Source organism: Eucyclogobius newberryi, unplaced genomic scaffold, assembly GCF_026437365.1.
Source record: "Eucyclogobius newberryi isolate DKJ021-1_F unplaced genomic scaffold, fEucNew1.0.hap1 SCAF_6, whole genome shotgun sequence".
In the NCBI taxonomy this organism is placed as follows: domain Eukaryota; kingdom Metazoa; phylum Chordata; class Actinopteri; order Gobiiformes; family Gobiidae; genus Eucyclogobius; species Eucyclogobius newberryi.
In genome coordinates this window covers 28,844,023-28,860,270 of record NW_027316278.1, presented here as the reverse complement: position 1 = coordinate 28,860,270, position 16,248 = coordinate 28,844,023, and the positions used below count along the sequence as shown (strand labels likewise).

The following is a 16,248-nucleotide window of genomic DNA, read 5'->3' as shown; positions in this document are numbered from 1 at the left end:
AATGATGTGGAATATGTGTCCTTTAAACTATTACAATCCAGCTGCAGCCATAATCCAAATAAAGCGGTTAAACTGTAAGCATAAACACTTCAAACTCTGCCCCTGCCACCAGGTGTCTCTAAAGAAACAGTGAAAAGCACTTTGGCTGAACTAAATTTAATATATTTCGTAATAGAATAGATAGAGGGCATTGTCTTATTGATGTTGGTGCACACAATATGGAGACATGGTGGGCTCATGCTTTTCTCTGGGCCTGAACCCTGGAGTCTGAAGGATGTGATTCCATCTCAAGCCCACAGAGGGCGCTGCTGCTGTACTTCTGTGTGTACATGTGTTTACTCTGTGTTTGAACGTGCTGCACTTATATATACACGCACTAGAAACACTATCTAGTTTATAGAGATGTAAAGCTATATTCTTCTACTGTTCAGAGCTGCATCCACCTTCTTGTGAACTCTGAGTCATGTAATCAGTGTCCTTGGCTGCTATAGTAGAGAATACTTGACATATACACTATTTAATGCTGCCTGCCCTGACAATAACGCAATGTTTACAGGGTCTGAATGTAAAAGAGAGGTTTGGATCATGGGAGGATCAGTGCCCTGTCCAAGCCTAAAGTAACAGAGGTGAGCATTCTGAATGTAAACTCATGTTGATGTGAAAAACCAAATCCAAGTTTGCCGTATTTACCACAATAAATGTTTTGCAGACACACTTTGGTCTTCTGGTGCATGTGTGAGGGGCCGGGGTGTCTCTTCTTTGGGATTTGGTGATCATATTCAGAGGCTAAAGTTGGAATTTGCAAGGTGGTGGAACCCTCATATTTACTTGCGTGTTGACATGTTTTTATATATATAATTTCCTTGAAGAAGCACAAAGATATAGACAATTTAAGAATGTTTTTTATCCTGCAAAACAGATGTAGTTAACAGCAATCTGATTTATTTGAGATCATCTTGTATTTCATCAGCATTACACAGTAGTGACAGAAGAACACTAAGGCATTATGTAAAGGCCAGAGTTGAGACACATTTTTCAGTTTGAGATCTACTTTTCTAGTCAGCAAGACCCAGAGATCAAGATTTGTATAATGGGCACGAGGGCTGGGTGTTCATTAGGGTAATAATTATTGACCAAATATTAAATATTTAAAATAAGTATTTAATATCTCAAGGCATATTGAAAACAATCTTGCCCATAAATCTACAATATCAAATGGGCAAAGGCATATTTTTTGACAGTGATGGACTAAAACAATCAGCACAGCTGATATAATACCTGTGATATAATACCTGTGATATATGGAGGGTTCAGTGTGTCAAAATGAATGGCTTGAATGCAAAATTAATTATTTAATTAATTATTTAAAATGTCACATTTAATAAATTAAATGTACAATGCATTACTTAAATGTGCAATTAATTAATTAAATGGTCAACGAATTGATTCAATGTGTAAATAGATAATTTAAAGAAACATTCATGATTTCTGCTCCTGTCTTCAGCTGGAGGGGGACAAGCATCTGGGATTAGTCCTGGTGTTTGCACTGACTGACTATGGTATTTACCAATGAAGAATTATTATAACCAAGACATGAAACAAAGTAACTCTTTGACACGTATTTTATAATCGTCTTGTTTTTGGTTCATCTTTCTTTATTCTCAGCCTGTTTTGTGGGCTTTTATTACGCTTTTTATGTTAGTTACACCATTTGATCCTTCAGTCAAGCGCGTGAGCTTTACGTCAGTCACGTTCTTCATACGTATGACGTATAGACACGTTCTATCACGTGATAATATAATGGATCCTTGATCAGATGCGTCACTCCAGCAGGTACGTGGTGCGAAGCCGAATTTCGACCATATAAAGTGAATTTCCACAAGATAAACTAGTTAATTCCTCAAATAAATACGTATATCCACACAGGGAGTGTATAGTGTGTCATTGAAGTCAATAAAGGCCAAAGACTTAATTTGAATAGCTCCATGGACAAAGTAAGTACTTTGTATTGAGCCACTGCAAAGAGCACTCACATCTCTGCTGCCATCTAGCGGTCAGATCCCACAAGTACTCTAAATCTACTAAAGTTTAACATAAACACTCAGCAAACTTAGTTACAACAATGTATTCAATGCAACACCCCCATATCACTGTTAATTACTGTTCATCATCTTCTATCACATATTAATTTGAGTCTCTCCAGGTTGAAACAGGCCACAGAAAACAAGCTTCACTCAACATTAGCAAAACAAAACAGAAAGAACTGGCCTTTGTTTCCAGTCAATGATTGGAACGAAACCTGTCCCAAGATGCTGATAAAACACATCTGCTGGTTCCATGGAGACACATACCTCCAAATAGTGAACAGCTTTATAATCTTACGCAAGCTCCATCTGAAGGTCATGATTGGTCAACAAGACATTTATTTTACATTCACTCCCCAACACTCCTTTTCCAGAGAAGTCCTCCCTTTCCTCTGTTACGGTAAGAGAAGCAGACATTTCTGCAGCAAGCATCTCTGCAGCCGCCATGAAGGCAAGTACTCATGTTTTCTCATTCTCTACAGTAACGTCTCTGATGCTTTTGAATATGTACATGTTTACCACCTGAAAAGCTGACTGTAGTGTTCATTTACATTTTAAATCAGCTACTTATAAAGAAGAAGTTTTGTCATGTCAAATGGGTAATGTTTTTTTGAAGTATGAGTACTTCTACTTTCACAGGTCAAAGTTTAGATACTCAGTGTGAAAAGTTTTTGAGTTATTAATGTATAATAACTCAAAAACGCTGTGCATTATGTAACGTTTTGTATGTCTAATTACATTCACTCGAAACAGCATTTGTATTAGTTTCACATTCTAATACATCAATGTTTGTGTAATTAATTTTAGCAGTAAGTTTTTTATCCTTTCCGATTTACAATTCATTTAAACAGTTTTTAAATCAACAGAATGGGACAGAAGAACACAGCACGAACATGACAGTAAAGAAACAACAACAACAACAGCCAACAAAAGACATCCAAAACAAATGAAGGCACTTATAATCCATAATATATCCAATAATAATCAAGTATATATCCAAATTTATCAACTTTCAAATTAAGTCTAAAGGATTTTTTGTTTTGTTTTTTAATGTTCTCCATTTAGATTGTTCCAGTCTCTTTTATAGTTTATATGAGATCAGTATTTCTTCTCTTTTCTTTCCTCAGGGGGGCGTTTGTCTGACTGTCTTGCCATGGCTCCTGCTCCTGCTCTGCGCTGAAGGGTAAACACGCTTTTCTACATCTGTTTCAAAGATAAATGCATATTATACGCCATTTATTTGTTGCTCACTCATATTTCAGGTTTTGCCAGAGGGTGGACTGCAGGTGGGGTCCGTACAGTGAGTGGACCTCATGTCTCGGATGTCCCAAAACAAAGGTCAGCAGCAGCAGGAGCTTACAAGTCCCTTTAATTTGCACTTATTTCGCATTTTCAAAGTCATTCACTGCCACTTTGCACCCGCACATGCAACATCTTCTCATCAATCATGAACAAAACTGAATAAAACAAATGCAAAGAAAATAAATACATGTATAAGCAAATGGTAATGTATTTCAGTGCTGCCTGCAAGTGTGAGGGGCCGCAGGGGAGGGCACTTTAGGCAAGGCAAGTTTATTTGTAGAGCACATTTCATACACAAGGCAATTCAAAGTGCTTCACACAGCAGGAAAAATGCATTCAAATCACAAAGAAATTACAGAAACAGAAATACAATAAAATTAACTAAATTAAAAATGATCAATCCAACTGATTGTCTAAACTAATAAAATCACAAACAAAAGAGAAGAGTGCAAAGAAAAAATCCTTTCAGTCATATGCGCAGCTAAACAAAACTGTTTTTAGCTTAGATTTGAACATTGTCAGAGTAGAAGCCTGTCTCACATCTTCAGGAAGACTGTTCCAGATTTTAGCTGCATAAAACTGAAACGCAGATTCCCCATGTTTAGTCCTGACTCTGGCACCAGCAGGAGGACGGTCCTTGTTTAGTCCTGACTCTGGCACCAGCAGGAGGACGGTCCTTGTTTAGTCCTGACTCTGGCACCAGCAGGAGGCCGGTCCATGTTTAGTCCTGACTCTGGCACCAGCAGGAGGCCGGTCCATGTTTAGTCCTGACTCTGGCACCAGCAGGAGGCCGGTCCATGTTTAGTCCTGACTCTGGCACCAGCAGGAGGCCGGTCCATGTTTAGTCCTGACTCTGGCACCAGCAGGAGGCCGGTCCATGTTTAGTCCTGACTCTGGCACCAGCAGGAGGCCGGTCCATGTTTAGTCCTGACTCTGGCACCAGCAGGAGGCCGGTCCATGTTTAGTCCTGACTCTGGCACCAGCAAGAGGCCGGTCCATGTTTAGTCCTGACTCTGGGCACCAGCAAGAGGCCGGTCCATGTTTAGTCCTGACTCTGGCACCAGCAGGAGGCCGGTCCATGTTTAGTCCTGACTCTGGGCACCAGCAGGAGGCCGGTCCATGTTTAGTCCTGACTCTGGCACCAGCAGGAGGCCGGTCCCTGAGGTCCTTTAACTTATATTTTACTTCATGCCCTGTTTGCAACCAACGCGGAAAAAAGCAAATTGCACTTATTCCTCCTCCATCTCTTTGGAATATAGTAGCAATAATATCATCTTCCTCACATTGTCTCGATCAAAATCACACCACAAAGTGAATCGATGCCAGGATAACATCGTTTTTATCTTTATTAACCTTTATTTTAGTTCAATAAAAATAAAAAAGCGCATCCTGGCCAAGATGCAGCAGCACAGAAGTACAACAATAACGCACTCAGTCAATCAGCATAAACTGACAGTCTTAATACAGTATAATTCAGTATCATTCAGTATCATTCAGTATCATTCAGTATCATTCAGTATCATTCAGTATAATACAGTATCATTCAGTATCATTCAGTATCATTCAGTATCATTCAGTATAATACAGTATCATTCAGTATCATTCAGTATCATTCAGTATCATTCAGTATCATTCAGTATCATTCAGTGTCATTCAGTATAATACAGTATCATTCAGTATCATTCAGTATCATTCAGTATCATTCAGTATAATACAGTATCATTCAGTATCATTCAGTATCATTCAGTATCATTCAGTATCATTCAGTATCATTCAGTGTCATTCAGTATAATACAGTATCATTCAGTATCATTCAGTATCATTCAGTATCATTCAGTATAATACAGTATCATTCAGTATCATTCAGTATCATTCAGTATCATTCAGTATAATACAGTATCATTCAGTATCATTCAGTATCATTCAGTATCATTCAGTGTCATTCAGTATAATACAGTATCATTCAGTATCATTCAGTATCATTCAGTATCATTCAGTATCATTCAGTATCATTCAGTATAATACAGTATCATTCAGTATCATTCAGTATCATTCAGTATCATTCAGTATAATACAGTATCATTCAGTATCATTCAGTATAATACAGTATCATTCAGTATCATACAGTATCATTCAGTATCATTCAGTATCATTCAGTATCATTCAGTATCATTCAGTATCATTCAGTATAATACAGTATCATTCAGTATAATACAGTATCATTCAGTATCATTCAGTATCATTCAGTATAATACAGTATCATTCAGTATCATTCAGTGTCATTCAGTATCATTCAGTATCATTCAGTATAATACAGTATCATTCAGTATCATTCAGTATCATTCAGTATCATTCAGTATAATACAGTATCATTCAGTATCATTCAGTATCATTCAGTATCATTCAGTATCATTCAGTATAATACAGTATCATTCAGTATCATTCAGTGTCATTCAGTATCATTCAGTATAATACAGTATCATTCAGTATAATACAGTATCATTCAGTATAATACAGTATCATTCAGTATCATTCAGTATCATTCAGTATCATTCAGTATCATTCAGTATAATACAGTATCATTCAGTATCATTCAGTATCATTCAGTATCATTCAGTATCATTCAGTATAATACAGTATCATTCAGTATCATTCAGTATCATTCAGTATCATTCAGTATAATACAGTATCATTCAGTATCATTCAGTATCATTCAGTATCATTCAGTATCATACAGTATCATTCAGTATCATTCAGTATCATTCAGTATAATACAGTATCATTCAGTATCATTCAGTATCATTCAGTATAATACAGTATCATTCAGTATCATTCAGTATCATTCAGTATCATTCAGTATAATACAGTATAATACAGTATCATTCAGTATAATACAGTATAATACAGTATCATTCAGTATCATTCAGTATCATTCAGTATCATTCAGTATCATTCAGTATAATACAGTATCATTCAGTATCATTCAGTATCATTCAGTATCATCTGTATCATTCAGTATCATTCAGTATCATTCAGTATCATTCAGTATCATCAGTATCATTCAGTATCATTCAGTATCATTCAGTATCATTCAGTATCATCAGTATCATTCAGTATCATTCAGTATCATTCAGTATCATTCAGTATCATTCAGTATCATTCAGTATCATCAGTATCATTCAGTATGTGTTGTTTGTGTTGTTTGTGTTGTTGTATGTTCTAGACCAGGACTCGCTCTATTGCTGTCCACGCCCAGAATGGAGGGAACCCGTGCTTTGGAGAGAACTTTCAGACCGGGATTTGCACGGAAGCTTTTCTGTTTATTTTCCGACTCAAATGCCCAGATCCAAGAGTGCACTGTCAGTGGGGGCCGTTTGGAGAGTGGTCCGAGTGTGACGGCTGCACGAGAACCCAGGTCAAGTCCAGTTCATGTTGAATTAAACATCACGTCATACGATTAGTAGTTTACACCTTTAAACCATACTTTTTGTAAGATTGGTTTCATTGACACATTTCAGCTATAGTTTATGCTCAAACGTGGTGTTCATGACATTCTTTTGTATGGAAAAATGTTATGTTTTACCCCAAAGAGTATACTGTAAAAGCAGATCTAACCTGCATCTAATGATAAAGTATTTTAGCTACAGCAATTCCAAAAATCGGCCAAAGGGTCTGTGACCATGAGGAACGAGTTAGAAAAGTTTGACGGCATTTGAAGAAAAAGTGTAAAAAATACTGTCAAACTGTACGTGCTGATACGTTGTAGGCTCGGTCCCGGTCCATAGCGGTGTACGCCCAGTACGGAGGGAACGCCTGTGCCGGGGAGCGCTCCCAAACCAGAGTGTGTGAGCCCACCAAGGCCTGCCCCCTGGAGCATGGATGTGGAGACCGATTCCGCTGCAGATCAGGTCTCACATCAAACATATTGACCAGTTATAACTTTATTCAGTATTTATTCATCACACATGCTGTTACACATGTTCCATTTAAATATGAATATCAGTAGGAGCTGTTCTTACATGTCAATATAGTCTTTTATGTCTTTTTTTGGCTGCATATGTCTCTTTTCCACAGGGTACTGAATAGGCAGTGTCATTGAAGTGTACTTTATTTCAATCACTCATTCATATTCATTCATTTCTATTATGTTACCGTGATTGTTCAATGATTTCTTTCTTTTACATAACGAAGAAGATATATATTATAATTCAAAACAAACAAAGTACTAAGCACATGGTTGAGTTAAGGTCAGCCTCTAAGAATACACGAAAAATGCTCGATACCTGAACAATTCTATAGGCCAGAAGTGAAAACGTAAGTGGATCTGCTGCTTCCATTCCAGGCATGTGCATCTCCAAGTCTCTGGTGTGCAATGGAGACCAGGACTGTGAAGAAGACAATGAAGACGAGCGCTCGTGTGAGAGGAAGGAGCACTTTGTCTGTCAGCTGCAGAGGCCTCCGCCAAACGTGGAGCTGCTGGGTGTCGGGTAACACACTCACCTACATCACCCTTATCAATACTGGCACCCCTGGCAACATAGTACAGTGTCATAGTGGTAGGTAACGAGGACTTTGTGTGGAGATGTATTTCTGAGGGCAAGAAAGTTCCTGCTCCAGACACACATCCAGCTGTCTATCCTTTTGTTTTTATTTATTTCATTTAGATAGATAGACATTTATAGACTTTCTTATATTCCCACAATAACCGATATACAACTTATTGCTGATTTCAATAAAAAACATAGTGCTACAATAAACTTTTATGAAAAGGGGTGGCAAGAAGCAAATGCTTATTCACCCCATTAGTTATTACTAAAGTATTTTAACAACAATCACACTTGTCATACTTAATTCTACTTCACTAGTAAATCCCATTGGTTTATTGAACTTCAATATACAAAATAATTTAAGTTATTCTGCGTGTGTACTCTATTGAGCTTCAATTTTACTTGAAGTATTTTACTTCAATACTGCATTCCTAAGTATTGTTTAACTTTTTTGCATGTCGCACACTTAAAGATTTTTCGGCGATTTGAGAACTCAGGGTGAAGTGCTCATGCCACTCCCCCGTGTGGACTGATACAAAACTCACGTATGTTTGTTTATTAGCGCAACGGAGCGCATCACAGCTCTCATCTCCCGTAGATTTCTGTCTTCTTCTGAGTCAGCTCGAACCGTCTTTCTCCGTCTTCATTTTGCCCCGTACACTGAGGGAACTATATTATGATAGATCAATGCGCTTAGACGTGGAAACGTGGGACGAGCCGCACGCGGCTGCAGGTGAACGGTAGGTGCGTTTTATGATTGATACGTGGCAGGACTAATCGGCAGTCCACGCCACGAGGAAATAAGACTCAGATTTGGGCCAAAAAAATCGTCCATTCAACCTTTAAGTTCCTATAGCAATTCTTTGTACTTTTGTTTAAACTGTTTCATATTTGGACATTGTTTGACATTCTTTCCCCACAGACAGAGACACAAAAGCTCTGGATGGGATAGATGGATATAACATAATGATTTGTATATTAAATGTATGGGAATGAAAATACCCAAATATTACATTATTAAGTTCTGATTGGACTGTTTCCAGTTGTGTCCTGTTAAGAAGTTGCACTTCTGGTATTAATATAAAAGTAAATACATAAAACCAACACTGCCACCCAGAAAGATGGCTCTGGGATAGTTAAGGCACACGAGTTCATTACAATCACGATGAGGAGGCGGAGCAGTCACTAAATTTGTTAAATATATACAGTATATATATATATATTTTTTTAAATTCCTCTTTTAAACGTCAGATGTCTACAACTGAAGCTTTTTCTACAATGTGTCACTCCAGGACAAATGAGACAATAAAATAAATAAAATAAATAAAATAAATAAAATAAATAAAATAAATAAAATAAATAAAATAAATGAAATGTAATAAAAATAATAAATAAGTAAATAAATAATAAATAAATAATAAATAGATACTAAATAAATAATACATAAATAATAAATAAATAATAAATAAAAATAGAAAATAAATAAATACATACATACATACATACATGAAGATGTTTTGACATTTCCCAAAGGTACTATTATGGGAGAATAGTGAGTGATGTGAGCATTTGAGCGCAGTCAGGGCGGTTTGAAAGGCTTTTACTTTACTTTTTTTTACTTAGCATTGACCTATTAACTGGGAAAAGCAGAGGAAGCGTCATCAACACCAAGAGCTTCGGAGGCCAGTGTCGCAAAATAAACAACAACGACTACAGACTGCCTGAGTGTCTACTCAAGTTCACGTATTCGGTGGGTTTATGGACATGAAACGGCTAATTCAACCAGGAAAGACTCGCCACTCCACAGAACTGACTGAAGGCAGGGCGCGGTGCCATCAGCCTGTCTCCATGGAGATAGTGCTGCTTTGTCTGTGCTCTTATTCATAAACATAAACATCGTTTGTGTTTCCCTTATTCTGCTTCTTGCACATCGCTTTATGTATCAGCGTTTTTTGACAGTAGTTGTGATAGTTGCTCTCATAAAGTAGGGCCACATAAGCAGTAATATTCCACGGTATGGCTTTAAACAGACAAACGAGAGAGGCCAGTATCAGGGAAACTTTGCTCTTACACGCCAGCAAAGACAAGAGCGACGAGGACATGGAGACGCCCCGGGGAACATCAGACACATTAGACTTGAGGTATTATTGTTTTTAATGTTCCACAGCATGGCATTCAACTTCTACATCTGACATCTCCCTGGAACCAAGCAAGCATTGCCACCAAGCCAAGTTACAGGTCCAATCTGTGGAGAGGCAAGCCCACTCATAGTTAGTTATGTATTTCAAGCTGTTATTGTTAGCACTGAAAACACCTGTAATTGAATAAATATGGCCATATCGTGGAACCTTCCAGGTAAAACAATAACATCTCCATGGAGACAAGAAGAAAAGTGACAGGGTACTACACGATTACAAATACAAACGAACAAATATCGATGAAAAGTCTACCTTCCTGCTTGAATTTACCGGTATAGCTTTGTAACTCTGCCATCATTTATTGTAATTTATCATGCCTACATTTGCTTGTGATGTAGGTTAAAGTTCAGAACGACTTGAACGATGAGACGTTTCAGAGCGAGTGGCACTATGCGAAGGATATTGTCAAAAGGGAAGAAATTACTGGGACGACAACGGGATTCCGCAACTATGACTACCACGAGACCGATGTTCAAAAACGGGTTTGTGAAATAAGAAGTGTAATATCAATTGAAAATAAACACAAAGCGGTCATTCTCTTATGTATGCTTTATTATTTTTCAGGATTTCCGTCTTTTTATTCTGAAAAATGATATTGAATTTGCAAGTTTCCAGACGACATCTCCAAAATACATCATGATCGCTGAGGAGTTTTGGAAGGCACTGACAAAGCTGCCTACAGTGTATAACTACGGAGCCTACAGGCAGCTCCTGACCAGGTTTGGGACCCATTACATGTCGGAGGGGGCACTGGGGGGCTCCCTCAGTGTCATTGTGCGAGCGGATTCTGACATTCAAACACAGAAAAGTAAGTTCAGTCAAGTTTTGTCAAATGTTATTTTATTGAAATGGATTTGATTTTGATTTAATTTAAAGTGCATATGACAGGTTTCTACTTATTACTTATTATCTTTGGTGGGATACAACCTTTGGTAAATATTTATCATAGTTTTACATTAGTGAAGTTGCAGTTTGTGAAGAAAATTTTAAGTTGAAAATTGTAAGTAGTAAAGGTTTCTGGCAGGAACAGACACTTTTCAATCACAAGAACACACACGAGCACATTTACAACATTCATTTTATTAGGAAATACTTTTCTGTCATAATCTAATAATTATGTATGTTATTCAATGATTTTTTGAGCAATAAAAACACCTGTGAATGAATAAATGCAAGCCAGATTAACGGGAGTTTGATGTCCTAACTGTGGAACATTCCAGGCAATGGCGTAACGTCAACATCTGTTTTTCACCAGAAAAGTTCTATTCATTCATTACATGTCTCATGTTTCATATTGTACATTACGCTTGTGCAGTGGAAAATATGTTGGGACTTGACTTCTGCCTGTTTGTCACTTGTGTCCACAGTCACAGAAATAGCCCAACACAACGAGTGTGAAAAAACAAAGCGGTACATTTTGTTTTTTCCCATAACTCATGTGAGTTGTAATAAGGGCTACAAAGACCTTTCCAGAGAGCCTTCGGGTAAGAAGAGTCCTGTCATTTTGAATACAACACTACTATTCTAATTACTACTCACAATTCATCTGTCTCACATTAACAGTGTTCAACAAGACCTCTTTTGTGGGGAAAGTGGCACCAGACGGGGGCAGCCCTGGTCTAATAGCGCAGCTGCAGAACATGGAGATCAGCACACCAGAGAAGAACTGGCAGGCCTACACCGACTGGGCCGATTCTATCAGGTCCTTCCCTGTAGTTATTAAGCAAAAGGTGAGCAGTTTAACACAGTTTTGTACGGGGCCTTCCTAATGTGCAATCAAATCTATGGCGATGTAATTTTGCATTGAATTGATGGAGATTTCATGACTCCAAAAGGCTCAAGTAACTTCTTCAGTTCATTCATGTAAATATTTGTGCCACTTGATCCATAATCGTGTTTGTTATCATGTGACTACTGGCAGTTAAAATGTTAAATATGCATATGCTGTGATATATATAACATATTTTCCAGCAGAACAAACTAACTAATGTGACATACTTTTTTCTTTATACAAAAAGGCAAATAGCTGTGACTTTACTACCATTTGTAGATGGCACGGGTAGAAAACTGTTTGTTAGAGCGTTAATAAGCTGCTTATTACACTTTGTGATTAGTGCTTTTATAGGACAAATATCATGCAGTAATTGTATTGTTATTGGCCTTGTAAACATGCTTTTGGGGACTTTTACCTTGGCATCTCATTTTTTTTAAGTTAAAAAAGAATGTGTTCAAAAAGCAACTTCATAGCCGTCTGGTATTTCCCACGTCAGAAGTTGAGCTAGAGCTCCCTCCACTGGCAGCAAATGGAGATACAAAATGGAGACAAACAAAATAGAAAATAAATTAAACAAATTAAACATATAACCAGTACTTAGAAACACCTTATAAATGATTTACCAATGAACCTTTATTCAAATTGTCACCAAGTAAGTTTAGGAATATTAAAATCAAATGATCATATTTTTCTGACTTGTTTCCACAGCTCAGACCTCTTTGGGAGCTGGTGAAGGAGGTCCACTGCGCCGGTGTGAAAAAACTGTACCTTCGAAATGCCATAGAGCAGTACCTGTCTGAGTCGCACCCCTGCAAGTGCCTGCCCTGCGACCGGAACGGTGTCGCAGTCGTGGAGGACTATGTCTGCAAGTGCATCCCCAAACCCGGGTCAGAGGCGCTGGACCCTGAGCGGAGTGAGTTCAAAAACACGTTCACCTTGTAAAGCTGCAAAAAGGTCCTGGGTTCAATTCCCTACAAGACGGGCGGGGTAGGTCTGTGTATGGATGTTCTGTGGTAATCCGGTTTCCTTCATCAACCTAAAACAGACACTGCAGGCTAAATAAATACTCATAGTAAAAGAGCAGGAGCAGAAAAGCATCAAAGATATGGAAGATAAGGATTCACTAAAGGGCATTAATTAGCCAGGGGGTCCAAATTTTTTTCACCGAGGGCCACATTTTGAAACTTATACGGAGCAGAGGGCCACAAACAACCTGACAATGTCAAATTTGTCGAATGACAAAGTGAATGATTCGTAATTTTGCATTTGACATGGTTTCGATGCCTATGGAACATTAATATTAGGTTGGTATAACATCACAATGCTTGAATCTTTCAAATTTTACAGTAAAAAGCACTACTTTTTGTAGTTTGGACCAACTTAGCAGGAAGCCAGACGGCCAACAAAAATTGGTCTGAGGGCCGCATTTGGCCCCCGAGCCGTAGTTTGCACATGCCTGCCTTAAACAACCTCAAAGTCCAAAGAACACGTCAACGAAAAGCAATACAATTTATTATTATGATTCATGTAAATGTTTGTGCCACTTGATCAAAATTGTGTTCATTCTCATTTCAAGGACTTATGATTCAATACGCAGGCACATCTTTTCCTGCAGAACAAATGAACTAAGCTGAAATACTTTTTTACTTTCCATAAATTGGCAAATAGCTTTATCCAGTCATTCATTATGAAGCTCAATTTGTCTTGAGAAAACATAAAGCCACATGTATCATAAAGAGTGGTAGTAAACAATGGATCAGTCATAAGCACTAGTCATTTGTGTATGCACCCAGAATAACCATTTGTATACGACTTATAATATATTTATATATTTTGTAGTTGACTGTAACTAACTAAATGTGAATGCTGCTGTGATTGACAAAAAGGAGTAAGGAAATGCAGCCAGAATGTCATTACTTTCTGGTAGATGCATTTCTTTTCATTTTCATGCATTTATAACCAGTTTTTCTGATGGATTAGTCTGTGTTTTGTCCGTAAAGTGGAGGTTGATGGCAGCTGGTCGTGCTGGTCTGCCTGGTCCTCTTGCTCTGGGGGGCGTAAAAGCCGAGGTCGCACCTGTAACAACCCAGCGCCTAAACATGGAGGACAACACTGCATTGGAAAAACAACAGAGACAGGAGAGTGTGACGGGGACGATCTGGACTATCTGAGGTTTGTTGAGGAGTGCAAGGCCAATGGACCTGTTGACGCCGTATACAGTCTGCGTGTCATGCATGTGTTTCTTCCTCCTGGTTTTCTCATGCAGAAACTATGAACCAGAGTGTTTTGACTTCTCTATCGCAGCCAAACTCAAGTGTCAACCTCCTCCACCGCTAATCAACGGCTACGTCCTGGTAACAACAGAACACTGACATTTACATTGAAGGATTTTGAGCGATCCCTTAAATATGAATGAATCCAATGAGAAAAAATAAATGAAATAACGTAAATGTAAACATGGATTTTATAAAAGAGCAACGGTTCCAACTTGACCAAGACCTCGATTTGATTTGCACACTTTGCACTATCACTATATCAAACTAAAGCAAGACCAAACCAAGTTTCCATCAGGACTAAAACTGGGTTCAAACTAGGATTAAACTGGGTTCAAACTAGGACTAAACTGGGTTCAAACTAGGACTAAACTGGGTTCAAATTAGGATTAAACTGGATTCAAACTAGGACTAAACTGGATTCAAACTAGGACTAAAACTGGGTTCAAACTAGGACTAAAACTGGGTTCAAACTAGGACTAAAACTGGGTTCAAACTAGGACTAAAACTAGGTTCAAACTAGGACTAAAACTGTGTTAAAACTAGGACTAAAACTAGGTTCAAACTAGGACTAAAACTGGATTCAAACTAGGACTAAACTGGGTTCAAACTAGGACTAAAACTGGGTTAAAACTAGGACTAAAACTAGGTTCAAACTAGGACTAAAACTAGGTTCAAACTAGGACTAAAACTGGGTTCAAACTAGGACTAAACTGGGTTCAAACTAGGACTAAAACTGGGTTCAAACTAGGACTAAAACTGGGTTCAAATTAGGACTAAAACTGGGTTCAAACTAGGACTAAAACTGGGTTCAAACTAGGACTAAAACTGGGTTCAAATTAGGACTAAAACAGGATTCGAACTATGACCAAAACTGGGTTCAAACTAGGACTAAACTGGGTTCAAACTAGGACTAAAACTGGGTTAAAACTAGGACTAAAACTAGGTTCAAACTAGGACTAAAACTAGGTTCAAACTAGGACTAAAACTGGGTTCAAACTAGGACTAAACTGGGTTCAAACTAGGACTAAAACTGGGTTCAAACTAGGACTAAAACTGGGTTCAAATTAGGACTAAAACTGGGTTCAAACTAGGACTAAAACTGGGTTCAAACTAGGACTAAAACTGGGTTCAAATTAGGACTAAAACAGGATTCGAACTATGACCAAAACTGGGTTCAAACTAGGACTAAACTGGGTTCAAACTAGGACTAAAACTGGGTTCAAACTAGGACTAAAACTGGGTTCAAACTAGGACTAAAACTGGATTCAAACTAGGACTAACACTGGGTTCAAACTAGGACTAAAACTGGGTTCAAACTAGGACTAAAACTGGATTCAAACTAGGACTAAAACTGGATTCAAACTAGGACTAAAACTGGATTCAAACTAGGACTAAAACTGGATTCAAACTAGGACTAAACTGGGTTCAAACTAGGACTAAAACTAGGTTCAAACTAGGACTAAAACTGGGTTCAAACTAGGACTAAAACTGGGTTCAAACTAGGACTAACACTGGGTTCAAACTAGGACTAAAACTAGGTTCAAACTAGGACTAAAACTGGGTTCAAACTAGGACTAAAACTGGGTTCAAACTAGGACTTAAACTAGGTTCAAACTAGGACTAAAACTGGGTTCAAACTAGGACTAAAACTGGGTTCAAACTAGGACTAAAACTGGGTTCAAACTAGGACTAAAACTGGGTTCAAACTAGGACTAACACTGGGTTCAAACTAGGACTAAAACTGGGTTCAAACTAGGACTAAAACTTGGTTCAAACTAGGACTAAAACTGGGTTCAAACTAGGACTAAAACTGGATTCGAACTAGGACTAAAACTGGGTTCAAACTAGGACTAAAACTGGATTCAAACTAGGACTAAACTGGGTTCAAACTAGGACTAAAACTAGGTTCAAACTAGGACTAAAACTGGGTTCAAACTAGGACTAAAACTGGATTCAAACTAGGACTAACACTGGGTTCAAACTAGGACTAAAACTAGGTTCAAACTAGGACTAAAACTGGGTTCAAACTAGGACTAAAACTGGGTTCAAACTAGGACTAAAACTGGG

General features: G+C 38.0%; 2 protein-coding genes across 2 annotated transcripts in view; both read left to right on the top strand.

Moving 5' to 3' along the window:
• Positions 1-714, top strand: part of apba1a (amyloid beta (A4) precursor protein-binding, family A, member 1a) — a 19,069-nt gene extending 18,355 nt beyond the window's left edge. Inside the window, exon 14 of the mRNA XM_072433821.1 lies at positions 1-714. This exon is cut by the window's left edge and continues 1,184 nt beyond it. The gene's annotated coding sequence lies outside the window, so the exon portion shown is untranslated.
• A 1,815-nt stretch (positions 715-2,529) lies between these two features.
• c7a (complement component 7a) overlaps positions 2,530-16,248 on the top strand; it is a 49,639-nt gene continuing 35,920 nt past the window's right edge. The window contains exons 1-14 of the mRNA XM_072433902.1: positions 2,530-2,535; positions 3,212-3,267; positions 3,347-3,422; positions 6,610-6,801; positions 7,153-7,294; positions 7,729-7,873; positions 9,557-9,683; positions 10,470-10,613; positions 10,696-10,939; positions 11,499-11,615; positions 11,695-11,861; positions 12,614-12,818; positions 13,906-14,077; positions 14,172-14,259. Of these exons, the coding sequence (XP_072290003.1) occupies positions 2,530-2,535; positions 3,212-3,267; positions 3,347-3,422; positions 6,610-6,801; positions 7,153-7,294; positions 7,729-7,873; positions 9,557-9,683; positions 10,470-10,613; positions 10,696-10,939; positions 11,499-11,615; positions 11,695-11,861; positions 12,614-12,818; positions 13,906-14,077; positions 14,172-14,259 (1,881 nt within the window). The remainder of the gene's footprint in view (positions 2,536-3,211; positions 3,268-3,346; positions 3,423-6,609; positions 6,802-7,152; positions 7,295-7,728; positions 7,874-9,556; positions 9,684-10,469; positions 10,614-10,695; positions 10,940-11,498; positions 11,616-11,694; positions 11,862-12,613; positions 12,819-13,905; positions 14,078-14,171; positions 14,260-16,248) is intronic.